The 18,799-nt window shown below is 39.2% G+C and overlaps 2 protein-coding genes across 3 annotated transcripts in view; both read left to right on the forward strand.

The window, feature by feature from the left end:
- The first annotated feature begins 47 nt into the window (after nt 1-47).
- CCDC28A (coiled-coil domain containing 28A) lies at nt 48-14,591 on the forward strand. The gene is made up of 5 exons (XM_043592458.1): nt 48-202; nt 2,055-2,254; nt 3,221-3,384; nt 8,889-9,043; nt 10,927-14,591. The coding sequence occupies exons 2-5, from the start codon at nt 2,097-2,099 to the stop codon at nt 10,963-10,965; spliced, it is 516 nt and encodes a 171-aa protein (XP_043448393.1). The 5' UTR covers nt 48-202; nt 2,055-2,096; the 3' UTR covers nt 10,966-14,591.
- A 2,348-nt stretch (nt 14,592-16,939) lies between these two features.
- Nucleotides 16,940-18,799, forward strand: part of ECT2L (epithelial cell transforming 2 like) — an 82,404-nt gene continuing 80,544 nt past the window's right edge. Inside the window, exon 1 of one of the 2 annotated variants that reach the window (XM_043592459.1) lies at nt 16,940-17,086. The gene's annotated coding sequence lies outside the window, so the exon portion shown is untranslated. The other variant, XM_043592460.1, reaches the window with a different exon arrangement.

Here is an 18,799-nt window from a genome sequence, read left to right on the forward strand (position 1 = left end):
GGTGGGAAAGGGCGGGCACGGAGGCTCCGCCTTCTTGCGTCACTTCCGTAAACAAAGGGAACTGTGGTGGCGCTGGGTCCGGGATGTGACCCCGGCTCTAGCTGCAGCAGTAGCGTCGGAGGCTGCAGCTGCGGCGGTGGCTTCGGAGACTCCGGAGTCTTTGCAGGTTGAGGAAGAGGATTCCGATCCTCTCCTTCCTCAGGTATGAAGTGGAACCAAAGGCGCTTCCGCATTGTCCCCTTCAGGCCCCTTCCACCACCCACTCTATACACCGCTCAATTCTGGGAGGTGAAGGGTCACCGTGTTGGCTGATTGGGGAAGGAGAATAAGGTGAAGTCAAGAGGGATTCTTAGTCCTTCTTGAAGGCTGTGGGTTCCTGGCACTCAGTGAGTGAGTAACTGCGAAGGCCTTCTCTAAATGGTTCCTTGCTGCTTGTTGTACCGGCGGCTTGCCTTCCAAAAGCGGATACATTTCCAGTCCTGGCCCCTCAGAATATCATAGTTTAGACCACTGTTGGTTTATTTGAATTGCTTTACTACCTTTTCTTTTTCCTGTATCACCAAATGGTCTATTAGCATCATTAAATTCGAAGGTGCATGTGTTTATGTGTATCACACGTTTAAACAGATGCTTGTCTCTTTGGAGAACTGATGCCCCATTGTCTCTCTTCAGCTGTTTATTAAAATTCCATTTAATTTGTGTTCCTGTCGAAACAACCCCAAAGTGTCTGTTGTGTTACTGAAAATTCTTCTTAAAGGAAAAATTGTTAGCCAAGATTTGAATGGATTTACACTTGGTATCTGGGATTAGAGACTGATCATTAGAACCTTTCCTTTAAAACTTTTGCTTCTTTGGAGGTATTATATATAAATCCAGTTGTGATTGTGTAGGGTCAGCCTGAGCCAACTGAGCTGAAATGGTTTAAATTCCAGTGCTGGTGGTACTGTATTTAGACAATGGCAAAAAAAATCTGTTTTAGTTAAAATTTTTAAGTAATTATTTTAAGAGTGACATCAGTGGATTTGAATCTTTTTGAGTGGCCGTAGCATGATTACATTCAACACCATGTACACAAAAAGCTTAATAGTGCTAAAGCACTTTGCAATCTGATGAGGTAAATAGCCATGTAAATTTCTCATCTCGTGATACAGGAAGCAATATAATTAAGAACAATTTAATAGTATGCATAAGTAAAAATGTAGAAGGATATTTTTCGATGGATGGCTGTAAGGAAGATAAAGGTAGTTAATACATGAAATAAGGGGAAATTATTGGATAAACAGAAGACCTTACACATATTCTGTATGGAAGGGCCAGCTAGAACTTCATAGTGTAACTTTTCTGATACTAGCAAAACTAAACAAACATATACAGTTTCATGTATCATTGGAAATAGGTAAAGAAAGTATATTCAGAATAGTCATGGAACGAGTTTAATTTTATAGAACTTCGCTCGATCGAAGAACCAGAATCAGTATTATCCCTAGGCAGACACTGAGTTTGTGCTTGGTAGTTGCCATAAGGTTTCTAGTCATTAGTTAAAATGCAAATACCCCCTGTCAATTATACGTCTGTTATTCTTCCAAGAATAAATTTTAGCAGGGAGATCTAAAGACCACCTAGCGCTTGAGTCAGGCTGGGAATATCTATCACATGGCTATTTTGTTTCTTTTTTGACTCATTCTGGCTATTTTGTTTCTTTTTTGACGCATTCTTTCCTTTCTATCATGTAGGCTCTTTGAGAACAGGGACTTTGTCTTGTTCACTACCATCTTCCCAATATCCAGAATAGTGCCTGGCAAGTGGAAAAGAGTAAATATTTGTGGATGTGTGAATACAGAAAATGATGGAAAACATTTTTGTCTACCAGTCCATTTTGCTTAGAGCTTCTGTGTACATAGCACCGTAGGTTAAACTTAAGGGATCCTTATTTTAACTTTATCTAATGAGCTCTGAAATTCTCAATCCTCTTTAAGCCTATGAAGTGGGTCTTTAAAACCCTTTCACTTTCACATATTCTAGCATTTGTGTATAATTTTGCTGTATTTCCTTAGGTCATAAGAAGCTGGCCGTGGTGCAATAAGGAACTTAAAACAATGGAGGAGCGGAAACTGAAGAGGCGGAGTCCTAAGTCTTTTAGTGCCCACTCTACTCAGGCTGTTAATGCCAAAAAAAATGCCATTCCAGTTAGTAAAAGCACAGGGTTTTCAAATCCTGCATCACAGTCAACTTCCCAGCGACCAAAGTTAAAAAGGTGAATTCATTTCTTTCAGATTATCACAGCAAAACGCTGCAACGTAAATACTAAATCTAGTAATTCTTAGAACACTTGTTTTTCTCTTGGCTTAACTTTTAAAACAGTGGCAGCATATATTATATGTGATTTAGAAAAAATTTGTGAAGGGTATAGTGTGTAGGGTATTAGCACATGCAAAATGAATGACTAGTTTGAAGACCCTTACTTTGTCTCATATTAAACAGGACAGAGTGAGAAAAGTCATAAACAAAGTTGATGCACTAGCCAGAAGAGGGAAAAAAATATGTTTTTTTTAATTAAGCTGAGTGTGTTTTCATATATATATATATATATATATATATATATATATGTATGTATATGTATGTATGTATAATTTTTTTTAAGTTTATTTGAGAGAGAGAGAGAGAGATGGCAAGCAGGGGAGGGGCAGAGAGAGAGGGAGGGAAAGAGTATCCCAAGCAGGCTCCACACCATCAGTGCAGAGCCCGATGTGGTGCTTGAACCTATGAACTGTGAGATCATGACTTGAGCCAAAACCAAGAGTCAGACACTTATCGAGCTGAGCCACCCAGGTGCCCCATGGTAGGTTTTATCTTTTTTAAAAGGGTGGTTTTATTATTGTCATACAAATGATTTGTATTTATTGTAAAAATTCAAATACAGGAAAAGTTCAAAGAAGAAATTTAAAACACTAAAATCCTGGGGCGCCTGGGTGGCTCAGTCAGTTAAGCATCCGACTTCGGCTCAGGTCATGATCTTGTGGTTTGCAAGTTTGAACCCCACATCGGGCTCTCTGCTGTCAGCGCAGAGCCCGCTTCGGATCCTCTGTCCCCCTCTCTCTGCCCCTCTCCTGCTTGTGCTCTCTTTCTCTCTCTCAAAAATAAATAAACATTTACAAAAACATTATAAAAAAATAATAAAGGTAACTATATGCAATTAATGTTTTCATTGTGCTATCTGCAGAGTGATGAAAGAAAAGACCAGACCTCAGGGAGGAGAAGGAAAAGGCACACAGCCGGCTCCCATTCAGCACTCCTTCCTCACCGATGTCTCAGACGTTCAGGAGATGGAGAGGGGGCTTCTCAGCCTTTTGAATGATTTCCACTCCGGAAAACTTCAAGCATTCGGCAAGCCATAGATATTCCTCTGTTTTTCTTTTCCAGATGCTCGCGTCCTATTTTCTGCATTTATTTTGCCATTCCTTTATTTATTTTTTATTTTTTCACATTTATTTAATTTGAGAGAGAGAGAGCACACATGTGCAGGGGAGGGGCAGAGAGAAAGAGAGAGAGAGAGAGAGAGAGAGAGAAAGAATCCTAAGCAGGCTGCTGATGGTGCAGAGCTCAATGCAGGGCTTGATCCCATAAACCGTGAGAACATGACCTGAGTTGAAATCAAGAGTCAGATGCTCAATTGAGTGAGCCACCCAGGTGCTCCTATTTTGCCATTTATTTCAAAAATATCATTTTCTTTTAGTAAAAAAAAAAAAGAATCTATTGGCATAAAATGCAATCATCTAGATTTCGTTTGTCATGAACTATAATTTGTCGTCTAAAATTTCATGAAAAAGTTTTTGTAAGAAAGGAGGGTTAGTAAAAATGTTGAAGTAGGATTGCTGTTATGCAATAACTATCCTGAAAGTAACAAATAGAAGGAACATTCTTCATCAGTTAAATATTTTAGACTTAGTATTTTAGTTTGGGAAAGCCTCAAGGTCATTTTTCTTTACCCTTTTAAGCCTAAACTTATTTCTTGCCTACCATCCCTGATTTTAAATTTAAAAGAATCTGGTGTTTTTGTTCAATCATGCAGCTATAAGAACAGTTAACTGATTGTTCCATTAGAAACTCCAGGTAGGTGGGGTGCCTGGGTGGCTCAGTCAGTTGAGCATCCGACTTTGGCTTAGGTCATGATCTTGCGATTTCATGGGTTCAAGCCCTGTGGCGGGCTCTGTGCTGACAGCTCAGGGCCTGGAGCCTGCTTCGGATTCTCTGTCCCCCTCTCTCTCTGCCTCTCTCTCTTTTGTATATGAGTTCACAAAGTATATGGTCAAGAGTTTTTATGTTCAGCTTGCAACTTACCTTATAACCCTTCTCTGATAAAATTATATCCCTGTATTTTTTAAAGCAATTTGAAAATTATTGAATGCACACATACAGAATTTCACATGAATGCATAAATGTCATCAACATACATACTGGTGTTTTGAAGTGCTATCCTTTCCTCCCATACCTCTTTATTCCTTGGTTTTTTTTCTTTCTTTTTTAATTAATTAATTTAAATTCTAGTTAACATATAGTGTAGTATTGGTTTCAGGAATAGAATTTAGTGATTCATCCCCTATATATAATGCCCAGTGCTCATCCCAGTAAGTGCCCTCTTTAATGCCCGTCACTCATTTAGCCCACCACCCCCAACACCCCTCCAGCAACCTTCAGTTTATTCTCTGTATTTAAGAGTCTCTTATGGTTTGCCTCCCTCTGTTTTTATTTTTCCTCTATGTTCATCTGCTTTGTTTCTTAAATTCCACATATGAGTGCAATCATATATTTGTCTTTCTCTGACTGACTTATTTCACTTAGCATAATACACTCTAGTTCCATGCACATTGTTGCAGATGGCAAGATTTCATTCTTTTTGAGCACAGAGTAATATTCCATTGTGTATATATACCACATCTTTTTTATCCATTCATTGGTCAATGGACATTTGGGCTCTTTCCATAATTTGGCTGTTGATAGTGCCGCTACAAACATCTGGGTGCATGTACCCCTTCGAATCAGCATTTTTGTCCTTTGGATAAATACCTCGTAGTGTAATTGCTGGGTCGTAGGGTAGTTCTATTTTTAATTTTTCGAGGAACCTTCATACTGTTTTCCAGAGTGTCTGCACCAGTTTGCATTCCCACCAGCGGTGCAAAAATGTCCCTTTCTCTGCATCGTTGGCAACGCCTGTTGCTTCCTGAGTTGTCAAGTTTAGCTGTTCTGACAGGTGTGATGTGGTATCTCATCGTGGAGTTCCTTGGCTTCTTATCCCCTCCCTGACCACACCCTCTCTTGGCTCCACCTCCCCCCACCCCAACTAGATAACCACGTTAAGAACCAGGTGTATATCTTTTCATATTTTTCTCTAGGTTATGGCACAAATATATATATAAACATACACAAAGATTTTAGTTTTCATTGTTTTATACAAATTGTATCTTATATGTACTTGTCCCCATCTTGCTTTCCTCACTAAAGAATATCTAATGAAAATCTCTCCTGGTCACCTGGTATAGCTCTAATTTATTCTTTTTTTAACTTTTCTTTTTTTTTTTTTTTAATTAAGTAGGCTCCGTGCCCAGTGTGGAGCCCAGCGTAGGGCCTGAACTCACAACCTGAGCTGAGATTAATCAAGACCTGAGCTGAGATTAAGAGTTGGACGCTTAACCAACTAAATCACCCAGGCACCCCTAATTCATTCTTTTTTTCCAATGGCTACATAATATTCCAAGTTGTGAATATACCGCAGTTTATTCAACCATTTCTCTGTTGAAGGGCATTTACTTTGTTTCCATTTTTGAGCCCCTGAACATAACGGTGTAGTGAACATCTCTTTACATACATATGTATGTCAGTGCTTTTATTTCTTTGTGATGGATTACCATGAGTGGGATTAGTGGGTCAAAGCAGTAATTCTGATTTTAGTACAGGTATCCAGATTGCCTTCCAAAAAAGCTATTGCCTTCTAGTTTTCATCCACAGTTTATGAAAGAACTCTTTTCTCTCAATTCAACCAGAAATAGGTATTACTAGCCTTTTAATTTTGCCAGACTGTTGGTATGAGGTGATATTTCTTTTATTACTGTTGAGTTTGTATATGTTAAGAAGTTGAATTGCTCTTTTCAGGACCTTTACCCAGTTTTCTGTTTGGTTATTTATCCTTTTGTTGGTGGTGGTGTTGCCAATTGCTAAGAGCCCTTTGTATATTTTGGATACTAACCACTCCAGCTGCTGTATTTTGGCTTTTTTGTTTTTTTTTTTTTTTTAACCAAATTGAGTATGTTTGTGGACTTTATGGTATATTTAACCTTGTAAAAGTTTTGAATACTGAAATATGTTTTATCTTTTCTTCTAGTTTCTGGGTTTCCAGTCTTGGTTAGACAATTTGAAAAGAAGACATGAAAAACATATTATTTATTTCACAGAGATATTTTATTATATCTCTACCTCCTTGCTTTACCTTGACCCAGTTTAGATGGTATCTTTAGAACACTTTCACTTTCCCTTCTCTCTTCTCTCCCATACCTGAGATTTAATCTTTGAATCACTTCTTTGCTTTCTTGCCAACACCCTTTCTGCCCCCGCTTTTTAAAAAATTTTTTTTAATGTTTATTTATTTTTGAAAGACAGAAACAGAGCATGAGTGGGGGAGGGGCAGAGAGAGAGGGAGACACAGAATCTGAAGCAGGCTCCAGGCTCCGAGCTGTCAGCACAGAGTCTGACATGGGGCTCAAACTCATGAACTGTGAGATCATGACCTGAGCCAAAGTTGGATGCTTAACCAACTGAGCCACCCAGGCGACCCTCTGCCCCTACTCTTATGTAGCTTGTTTTCTTGGATTGAAGTCATTCTCTGTTATTTGTCAGTTTTCTATCTAGAAGTATTGTAGATACAAGGTGGATTGCCCGTTGAATTCTTTCTTAATAGGTAATTTTTTTCTGTCTCGATGTTTGAAAGTTTTTTTCCTTATGTTTTTTCATCAATTTTGCCTGGGAATCAGTGCACCCTTCCTATCTACCAACTCATTTTCATCTGAATGAACATTATTTCTGTTGTTAATTTATTTCTCCATCTGTTTCTTTTTATCCTTTTGGAGCTCCTATTGTTCTCATGTTAGATCACCTGGATTCCTAGTGATTTCTACTTTATAGATTTATACTGTCCCCCTCCCCACTTTTCTCACTCTCTTTTTCTATATATATGTTACATATTGATACATTTATATGTATGCCAGTATACACACACACACACACACACACACACACACACACACACACACCTTTCTCTCTTGAGGTATTTCTCCCACTCGATCTTCCCGGTTACTAATTGTTAGAAAACATCATTAAAATAGAGGAAATATGAGATATTTTCTATAAAGAAAGGATGATTTTTAAAGAGCTGTAACTAGCTTCAAAATTATTAGTCAACATAATTTAATGTTGTCAATCTATGAAGATGGTACAAATCTAGCCTGGGGAAATTATAATTTACATAAATTCATACTGATTCAAGATATATACTTCAGCTTTAGCTGAGCTACAGTATACTTTTGAGAAAACCAAGGTTTTTTAGAAAAAATTTTTAGTATCAAGAGGTTGTAGAGGCTATACTTAAAGTATATGAAAATATGTAATATGTACTGTATATATTTTAGTTGCCCTGAGCAGGTAATGCCACCTCAGAGAACTCTACTCAGTAAGTAACGTAAGACCTGTCCTTTAGCAATTAAGTTGTCTTGCACTTACATTAGAGCATACAACTGAAGATACTACATTATGTTTCTCATGCTTCATAACATTCTTCATGTTTCATAAATATTTTCATCTATATTTCTTTTTTCAAAGTTTATTTATTTTTGATGGGGGGAGGGAGGGACACAGAGAGAAGGGGAGAGAGAGAATCCCAAGCAGGCTCTGCACTGTCAGAGTGGAACCTGATGCACAGCTTGAACTCACCAACTGTGAGATCATGACCTGAGCCAAAATCAAGAGTCAGATGCTTAACCGACTGAGCCACCCAGGTGTTCCTCATTTATATTTATTAAAGGAATAATTGGTGGCAAAATGATTCATGGTTGAAGTTCTTACAGGACGTACAAGTTCACTCATTATTATAAAACGTTGGGTCGCTCAGTTCAAATGGCAGTTGTCAGATTGAACATGATTAGATGATGCTATTGCTTCTAGAAATGATGTTACTATTGAAAAAAGAATTTTCTTTACCTAAGGGATGATTTGGGTTTTGGGGTTTTGTTTTGCTTTGTTGTTTTAAATTTTTAAAAGATTTTATTTTCAAGCAATCTCCACACCCACTGTGGGGCTCATACTCACAACCTCAAGACCAAGAGTCGCAGGCTCCACGGACCAGACGCCCTGATGATTTTGTTTTTTTATTTTATTTTTTTTTTAATGTTTATTTATTTTTGAAGGAGAGAGAGAGACAGAGGGTGAGTGGGGGAGGGGCAGAGAGAGATGGAGACACAGAATCTGAAACAGGCTCCAGGCTCCGAGCTGTCCGCACAGAGCCCGACGCGGGGCTCGAACTCACGAACCGTGAGATCATGACCTGAGCCGAAGTCGGACGCTTAACCGACTGAGCCACCCAGGCGCCCCCGATTTTGTTTTTTTAAAGAAAATCTTTCCAATCCGATTTTCTTAGTACCCACAGTCATTTCTTAGATTATTGCTTTTCTGGTCAGAAATTCGATTTGTGTATTATACACAGAAAATAGGCAGTCATTAACACTGTAATTTACAACAGAACGAAAACTAAGTTCTTGTGAGTACCTTAAATTTATAAGTTTTTCCTCAAGGCAGTTAGTTTGAACTGTCCTAATCTTTATTAATGTTCTGGGATGTTCCCCCAGGAAATGAATGTTCCATTGAACAGATGGAACATGTTCGGGGAATGCAGGAGAAATTAGCTCGTTTGAATTTGGAGCTCTATGGGGAGTTAGAGGAACTTCCTGAGGATAAGAGAAAAACAGCCAGCGACTCCAATCTGGACAGGCTTCTGTCTGATGTGAGTATAATTCTTTTATATACTATAATTCTTTTATATAAACTTATAAAAGGATTTGTATATATTTCTTCATTCTTTCTTTAATCAAAAATTTTTATTGAAAGAAAGTTCATCGTTTTAGTCATGTTGAAGTATACCGTTTAGTGGTTTTCAGTGTGTTCACAGTGTTTTGCAGACATCCCCACTGTTTAATTCCAGAACATTTTTATCACCCCAAAAAAGAAACCCTGTACCTCTCAATTCTCCCTCCTCTTCATCCCTTAGTGGCCTCTAATCTCCTCTCGGTCTGTACAGATTTGCCTATTCTGGATATTTCATATAAAGAGAATCACACAATATGTGGCTTTTTATGTCTGGGTTCTTTCCCTTAGTGTAGTATTTTCAAGTTTCATACATGTCGTGTCCTACTCTTTTTTAGGGAAACATATTTCAAAGAAATTGTCACATTTATATCTAAGCATATATTTTGAGAATGCTGGGAAATCTAGAAGTGAAAGATTCACTTCTGTACATATATGATACAATCTTAATGTATAAGGCGGTCCTGACATGATTAAATACGATTTGTGTTATTTACTCAGGTAGGTGGTGGTTACTTATGTTATATACAGAAGTATGTGTATGTTTCAGATCCTTTAGTGCATTGCTCTGTGTATTAGCTTGCTAAAGCTGCCATAACAGAGTGCCTTAGACTGGGTACACCTGGAATTTATTTCTCACAGCTCTGGAGGCCCAGAGTTAGTGAGCAAGGTGTTGGCAGGGTCGGTTTCTTCTGAGGCCCCTCTCCTTGGCTTGTAGATGACTGCCTTCATCTTTCCATGGCATTTTCCTTTTATGAGTGGGTGCCTATGTCCAAATTTCCCCTTCTTTTAAAGACACTAGTCCCTATTGACCTCATCTTAACTTCCTACCTCTTTGTAAGACCCTGTCTCCAAATACACTCACATTCTGAGGTATTGGGGGTTAGAACTAAAATGTACGTCTTTTGGGAGGACGTAATTCTGTGTGTATTATGATTCTTACACTGAGAGGTATTAATTAAATTGGCTTCTTTAAACCTTTTTTGGAGTAAAAATAAAGAAAAATTGAATTCAGTGTTCTTCAGTTTTGGAATAGTTTACATATTTACTAATGACAAGAAAGGATTAATTCTGTTGCTTTTCTTTATCCTTTGAGTAAGTAAATGTGAGAGAAATTGTATGCCTATACTTTTAAAGTTTCAAGGCTGTGTGTTTTTTTTCACATCGACTATGTTTAGCCTCGCAAATATTTCCTTTTATCAGGTCCTCTTAAGAAATAGAAGCTTAATTTGCATTACATTTAGGAAAGTGACTGTGGAGTAGTGAGAAGACCAAATTTGAAACCAGAAAGCCTTTGTTTAGTCTGGGGTTTGCACTTCAGTTATATCTGTGTAACTTTGTCAATGTAGTTAACATTTCTGTAACTTTGATTTTTCCCTCTGTAAAACAGGTGTGATTAATTCTACCACATACTGAAAACTGAATGATATGTGAAGTCTTTTCGTAATCCACAAAGGTTTTTAAGATTTTGATCATGAAAATGGCAACTTTTTAAAAAAACTATTAGAGATGATTATAATTGTTCATGGTTTTAAGAATCCTTATAGAACTCTAGTTTTCCTTATCTGGTTTAATTCTCTTCTCATATTTGTGTTTAATAAATGCTAAAGCTACTTTATAATTATTTTGCATAAGTGAATTTCCCAAGCTGGAAATTTTTGGGAAGTTTTTTTCAATATTTTATTTTTTCGTTTAGAGAAAGCTTAAATGAAAACCAGCTTACTTTAAAATGTGTAAACAATTATCTACTTAAGATATTTTTCCCATAAAAATTGAAATTAAATTTGTTTCTTTGTGTTACAGTTAGAAGAATTGAATTCCTCCATGTATCCTTTTGCCTAATATCAACAGTGAAAAGTTTACAAATTATAACTTCTGGTGAATACCTCAATCAATGAACAAAGACACCCATGATGATTTACTGGGGCCATTTCTCTTCTCCTTGGGTTTCCAAATGGAATTTTTAGTTGTTTTGTATGCTACAATTTTGTTTGTTTCTCATTTGTTCTGCTTTGCTTTGTACTGTTTTTGGATTTTTAAAACAAATTTTTAAAAATCAACCAAGGGAATTGAGGATTGGGTTAGTTGCCGTAGAAATTATCTCAAATCTTAGATTCTTAAGTTAAATAGCAGTTGGATATGCAGACATAATATGCCATGCTTAGTTTCCTGTCATTACATAGAATACTTCAGATGCATATACAAGGTGTATTATAGGAGGAGCTTGAAAGAAATCACCAAGGCGTGTGTAAAATATTCAGGTTTTGACATTACAATTTGGAGCAATTATTTCAGGAACTTTTCAAAACGTATTTTTGGACATAGTCCTAGGCACAACGTGAGATAAAGAACAATGAGAAATGATCCTGCCTATAAAATAATTTGAGAGGTATGACATCCTTCTGAACTAAATAATGAGATACCAAAAAGGATGCTGGTTGTAGGGTCAAGACATTTGATTTTTGAAATTTGGTTTTGATAATTTTGCTAATTAACCTTGGGTAAATTGCTTAACATCTCAGAGTGTCCTCTGTAATATGGGATAATTGCTGCATATAATGATGGAGTAATTATCTAGTTTTTCTAAACTAATATATATATAAATTACTATTATTGTTGTAACAGATACTGTTACTACTTGCTAAACTATACAGTAACAATGAAGAAATAAGTATATGCAAATCCAGTGATAACGATTAATAGTTAATCTTAATTGAGTACTTACTAATTGCCAAGTATTTTATGAAGGGCTTTACCTGCATTTTCTCATTTGGTCCTACCCTTATAAGTAGGTGGTGTTATACTTCCCATTTTATAGATGAAGAAAATAAGGTTTTTGAGAAGCCACATAAACTGTGGGGAAACATTAATGTAACATATCCTGGCCAAGAAAGACTTGAATATGGGGATAAGATATGAGTTAATTAGGGGGCGTCTCTTAGTAGTAATGCCTGGTGCTTTTTTCTTTTCTTTATACTCATTTTGAGCTTCATATTCTATGCTTTGTACTCTTTCTATGCTTGTGACATGTCAGTATCTCCTATCCTTTTATCTGAGTTTTTGTTAAACATTTAGACTCATTTATCTCACCACTTTGCCTGATTCAACCACCACAGTTAAACAAGGCAACATGACGGAACACAAGAGCATGGGCTCTAGGTTGTTTGGTTTCAGATCTTGGGATGCAAGCGTGTAGCTTTGAGGCAAATGTAGTTTCCTCATTTGCAACAAATGTTCTCTCTATATTCATACTTTCCTCCTAATTTCCTTCTCTGTCATCGGTAGCCTCTGTTATTTTCAGTCTCCAAAGGTTATTTAAATCCCTTCTACGATTAGACCAGACATTGCTACTCAGTCGTGGAACTATCTGCCATTGAGCCGGGACATGGACATGGAATGATTTGCCACTTCTTGATTATATTTAGTTGTCAGGTATCATCGGTTCTGCCTTTTATTCCTCCTTCATCCCCTACCCTCATCCCTTTATTCCATAACCTTTCAAATTTCTGTTCCAGCTCTGGAGATGCACTGTCCAATATGGCAGCCACTAGCCACATAGCTACTGAGCACACAAAACATGGCTAATATGAATTGAAATGTGCTAAAAGTATAATTTGTACACCTGATTTCAAAGATTTAGTATAAAAAAATAATGTAAAATGTCTCAAGATTTTTTATGATTGCATGCTGAAATGATAGCTTTTTTATATATTAGTGTGAATAAAATATATTTTAAAAATTATACCTGTGGCTTGCATTATATTTCTTTTGGACAGTGCTGCTGTAAACTTTAGACAATGACACTAAATAAATTAGTCTTCTTAAAAACATCACTCTCCTCTTGCCATTCCTATTTCAGACCAAGTTTTTTACCATGTTAGACTTTGTAACAGCTCTCAATAATATAATCACAGCCTATGCATCCTGTTATATTTTTCATTCCCACTAAGCTGGTTCTCTGGGTGTCTAAGAACACATCATGTTCATGCTCACCGTAATGCCTCTGTTCAGGTTGTGCTTTCTACCTACCACTGCTCTGGCCTCCCCCTTTTCCCCTATCAAGTAACACCGAAGCCGACCACTCTCATAAAGCATTTTATTTATACCTCCAACTAGCATTCTGCCTTATTTCACTATCTTTTGATTTTTATATGTGTTAAATTTCAGCCCTCCAACTGGATGGCAACGGCTTTGATGACAGCACTCATGTCTGTATATTTTTGCAACCTCTGTCATATGCGTATCGCTAGCATTTAGTTGTTCTCAGCGTATTCACAGCATTGTTGGAATTGGGTCTTGAAGAGATAGGTAGCAGGTGGATCATATGGATGGATGAAAGAACAAGATGAAAGCCAATGGTGATAAAAGAAGGGAGGGGGGTAACCTCTGCAAGAATTCCATACTAATTCTAATCTTGAAGAATAATTCAGGATTAGAGGGAAAGGTTTAGAGCTATGATGATTTGATTTTTGACTTTTACAAAGAAATTGTTTTCCCAAGGATGATAAAGTGGTGTTGTTCTCTCCAATGATTTTTGTTTAATCCAGTAAGTTTTCATATTTGCCTCTCATCGGTTCCTTACCATGAAAATAATTCTTGCCGCGTGGAAATAATCCTGTGCTGTATTAGAATCTGAAACATAGTCTTGATTTAGTGCCTTTTTTTAAGTCTTCAAATTCTGGATATAGTATAATTACTTCACTACGTTTAAAAATTGTCTTATCACATCCAGGTTTCTCACAGTCACATAGACACTTCCCTTTAAACATATTTCCTTTATTTCAATACCTCTCTCCCTTAGCTCCTGAGTGTAATTCCCCGAAATTTATTTTTTTTAATTGCCTGAAATTTAAAAGAAGTACTGATTATAAAATGAAAATCTTAACTGATGAATTCAGACAAAAACTACATCTGGCGGACGCACAAGACGTCCCGAATACGTCCACCAGCTAAAAGGACATGCAGTTGCTTTCTTGCGGTTTGAAGAAAAACAGCATTCTTTAATTTTGCAGCTGAATCCAGTAGCAGAATCATCTTCCACAACAAGGAATAAAGTAATCAAAGTACCAGTGCAATGATTGTTCTCACTGCTGCTTTTAGTAAAGTTGCCTTGCTGTCGTTCGCCATAACTGGAGCCTAGGCCTGGTTGAAGGCTTAATCAGGAACTGTGATGCCGAGGCTGTGCTGCTATGCTTTCTGTTGTTGCCTTATGGGGGTTATACTTGAAGTGCTTTGTGCAAAATGTTATTAATAGGGCTGAAGGTTCATCCTTTCTGAGCTCACCAGACTTACTCATTCCCGTGTTGATTCGAAGTTGATGATGCACAGGCTTTTGGGGGCAGCCCCGCTTCAGTTTACGTTAGACAATCAGTACACACACGGGTTTGTTTTCCAGGGGCCAGTGCCAACAAAATGTTAAATGAGTACTTGTGCAATTTGCTATTTTTAATAAAGTGATTGTTTAAATTGTCGTTATTGCCTTATTTTGAAGAAATCTGTCTGGGAATACAAGAGTTCAATCCTCAAAAGTAAACTGCATTTATAAAATTCGAGGCGCCTGGGTGGCTCAGTCAGTTAAGCATCCGACTTTGGCTCAGGTCACCATCTCACAGTTCGTGTGTTCGAGCCCTGTGTCGGGCTCAGTGCTGACAGGTCAGAGCCTGGAGCCTGCTTCGGATTCTGTGTCTCCCCCTCTCTCTGCCCCTCCCCTGCTCGTGCTCTGATTCTGTCTCTTAGAAATAAACATTAAAAATTTTTTTTTAAATGATAAATAACTTCAAGGTTATGTAATTCTCTTCCAGATTTTGCACCTTGTGGACATTTCAGTATTGGTGTCAGTCGTGAAAAGAGCAGGGGCTTTAAAGTTAGACCTTGGGCTGAATACCCATTCTTCCCCTTAGCTTTGTATTCACGCACATTTACTTAGTTTCTTTGGGCTTAACTTTTGTTCTTAACCTGGAAAATGAGATTACTAACCAACTCATAGGGGTCATGAGGAGAAAGTGAAAAAGTGTGTGTAGGATGCTTATCACAGCTGCCGACACCCAATAATGTAGAGCAAACATTCAGTTTACTGCTCATTTTACACAGCTTTATTGATATAACGCCTACATAAACCTGACCCTTGTCAAGTGTACAACTCAGTGGTTTTTAGCGGGGGTCACGGTTGTGCCCCTGTCAGCACACTCTAATTGTAGAGCATTTTCATTTCCAGAGAAACCCCTTGGCAGCTCACTTCCCATTTCCCAACCCCCCTGCCATTGGCAACCACTAGTCTACTTCCTACAAACTTGCCTACTCTGAACATCTTGTATAAATGGAATCCTACATGGTCTTTCATGACTGGCTTCTCTTAGCATAATATTTTCTAGGTTTTAGGGTTCATCCATGTTGTGGCATGGATGAATCATTTTCATGACCAGATCACATTCCGTTGTGCGGATAGCCACATTTTGTTTATTCAATCGTAGCTCAGTCACCTTCACATTTTAAATTTTTTTTTTCAACGTTTATTTATTTTTGGGACAGAGAGAGACAGAGCATGAACGGGGGAGGGGCAGAGAGAGAGGGAGACAACAGAATCGGAAACAGGCTCCAGGCTCTGAGCCATCAGCCCAGAGCCTGACGCGGGGCTCGAACTCACGGACCGCGAGATCGTGACCTGGCTGAAGTCGGACGCTTAACCGACTGCGCCACCCAGGCGCCCCTACCTTCACATTTTAAAAGACGCCCCTGCTTCTTCTTCGTTTCCAGGACAGAGAAACAAGCACCTAATTGGGAATGGGTGAGTGAAACCCACTGAATGATACAAACAAATCTCAATCTTAGTAATTTTTGCCATTCTGAGCTCAAAGATTTTTGATCAACTTATCTGATTGCTCTTTTTTGATACTCGTTTTAAAAATGAGGAAATGAGCAGAATATTAAATACAGTCTTCCAAACTTTTCAGTTGGGTTGAGAGACTAGGGATTCCAGGGTGGGGAAATAGCGTTTTAGGGTCTGACAAAGCAAAAAGGAAATTTTGCCGCGTGACATGTTTTTCTTGGATGGGTCCTGAGATAGAGTGAAGCACAAGCTGTTTCCTGTGGGGTCACTGACAGAGCATCAGATTGATCTTGTTTATTCATCTGGTTCATTTGTCCTTTGTGTCAAGGGACCCCATGTGGGTCTCAGGTAATAAAATTTTAGCTTCTCTAATTGGTACACACAATTTAAACATATGTTAAAGGCAACAGGAAAAAGCTGAGATGCCTGGATTAGAATAAAACTGTATGAGAATCAAATTTACTATATGTTGTATATTCCTTGTAGACAAATTTTAATTACCGATGGTAAAAAAAAAAACAAAACAAAACACCAGAGCAAACCATTTATATTTAGTGTTACTTCCAGATCCCTTAAACGTGTTTGCTTTGGTTTTGGTACCTCCTGTATAACGCTAAACTTGACAAGAAGTATTAAAATATTCCGAGGATTTGCTGAAGATAAACCCCACCTTTCCCATCACACGGCCTTAAAACTGCTGGCTTTCTTTGCGACCAAGCTAACGCTGGCGTCAGTGTCCCATCTCCTCCTGGTTGGGGTCCCGCAGACTGGCGTCTGCCCCTCCGCTCTAAGCCTTCGGGGGTCCCACCTCAGCGCCCCCCCCCCGGGGGACGGCGGAGGAGCCGGGGCCCCAGACTGGCCGGAATCCCGCAGCGGCGGTGGACAGGCCTCGGTGGCCCACGCAGGGCCAGCACCCCCCGCCCCGCGGACACCTGCGGGCTGCGGCCAGGCGCGCGGGGCGGGGACTCCGAGGAGCGCGGTTGGGGGGGGGGGGGGGGTGCTGCCCGTCCCCATGGAGACCGCGCGCCACCCGTCCTCGCCGCGCTCCGGGGCGGCCGCTGGCTGCAGCCCCCGCTTGTCACTCGGCGGTCCAAAGAGGAGGCGCTCCGGCCCGGGTCCCTCGGCCACCTCCGGGAGGTAAAGCCCTTGGCCTCCGGGCCGCGCAACTTTTGCTTGAGACCCCTCGGGCACAGCACCGGGGCGGTTTAGCTTCCCTGCGCGACCTCCGGAAGACCCGAAGCGGCGCTGCGCCCCTCCCCCACCCGTGACCTTGAGAGCCGCAGCAGCCCCACGATTATCCAAAAAGCTGCAGTGGCTCCGGGGAGAAACAAAAGCAATCTTTCCGTGGGTTTGACTTGGGCGGTGCCAAGGAAACTCTTAACCTCTTCCAGAGCTTTCATCTGGGGTAGAAATGAAGTCAAGTTATTGAGCACTTTGGAAAACAGTGATTTTCATCCGACCCCAGACTGGTTCACACCAACGCCTCTCCTCCTTCTTCCAGTTTTCAGCTCTTCCCTACGGTAGAGTCACGGGAGCGTGGGGAGTGGAGCTGGGGGCAGTGACGGGGAAATACACCCTGTTGAGAATACAGTTCCTGGTTCGAATTGTGTCGCTCTAGGAGTTAATATGCTAAGATTTGATGAACAGGACAAATAACTAAAGACATGATACTTCCATTTTTTTTTCTTCTTTTTAAAAGTACAAAGTGCTGCGCTTTTTAATAACTTTCTCCATAGTATCAGAACAGAATATCCCGACATCATCTGTATCGAAGTTCAGCAAAACCCAGGCAATTTGTTTTCGGGCCCTTCTTGACCTTTGTGCACCTTGGGAGTCCTCAAAACTCATGCTCTAAAACTTATTTCAGTAGGGGAAAGTAGGGATTAGGAACTTGAAAGTTTACAACAGCCATGGCTGGTTATTTCTCCCCAATGAGTTTAAATAGTGCAATCGCTTCTTGTTGCAACTTTAATCTTGTAGTTTTAAACTTACTTATCGGGGAGCCAATCCAACATTTATGTGCATTTGGGCTCACAAGTACGGCATTTCCTATCACCTCCTGTGCCATCAGTAGTGCAGATTTCCTCAAAACATGCCGTTACCTTCATCATCCATTACTTTTTTGTGCATTTAATAAAAATAATATACCAGTTTATGTTCAAAATAAGTCATGTTTTTATATGCCCTGAAAAACAGGCATTTAACTGGAATAATCTTTCATTTCTGTTTTCATAATCACACACATTGTCCTTGTACTCTGGCTTTTTCACAGTCTTTAAAACCAGATAACTCTTCAGAGGCATATTTAAGGGATTAAATTGGGATTTCTTCCCTACGCCTAGTACTTGATTCTTTTTTCATGTTGCAAGAAGACTTTCTATAGATTTTTGTTTTCCATGCATAGAATCTAAAAGTTTCTTCAGGAAGTAATGCCAGGTACTTATGTTAAAAGTTTAGGTGACTTTGCAATAGCCTCTGAAATGTTGAAAATATAGATCATGCTTAAGGGATTAAATTTCAGATAATAAATGAGGCGTTGTGCAACTTGCAGGTGTGAATCATAAAAGGACTCAAATGTAGGTACCTCTGTGGCAGAGAACAATGTTTGTTTCTAACTTGCACTTCAAGTCATTTTGTCTACTACAGTGGGGCAGGACCAGGCGAATGTACATTTCTCCAACCGGGTGAGGCTGTGGGAACATCGTTAATGACAACATGGTCCTGTGCTATCCTGGTGATAATTCAACGCTGTACAGACCGGCAATTGGCCAGCCATTTCAACCCTTAATCTGGCTTTGGTTGTCGCATAACAGGCTCCTCCCCACCTCACCCATCACCCCACCTTTTTTT

The sequence above is a fragment of the Prionailurus bengalensis genome, chromosome B2, assembly GCF_016509475.1.
Source record: "Prionailurus bengalensis isolate Pbe53 chromosome B2, Fcat_Pben_1.1_paternal_pri, whole genome shotgun sequence".
In the NCBI taxonomy this organism is placed as follows: domain Eukaryota; kingdom Metazoa; phylum Chordata; class Mammalia; order Carnivora; family Felidae; genus Prionailurus; species Prionailurus bengalensis.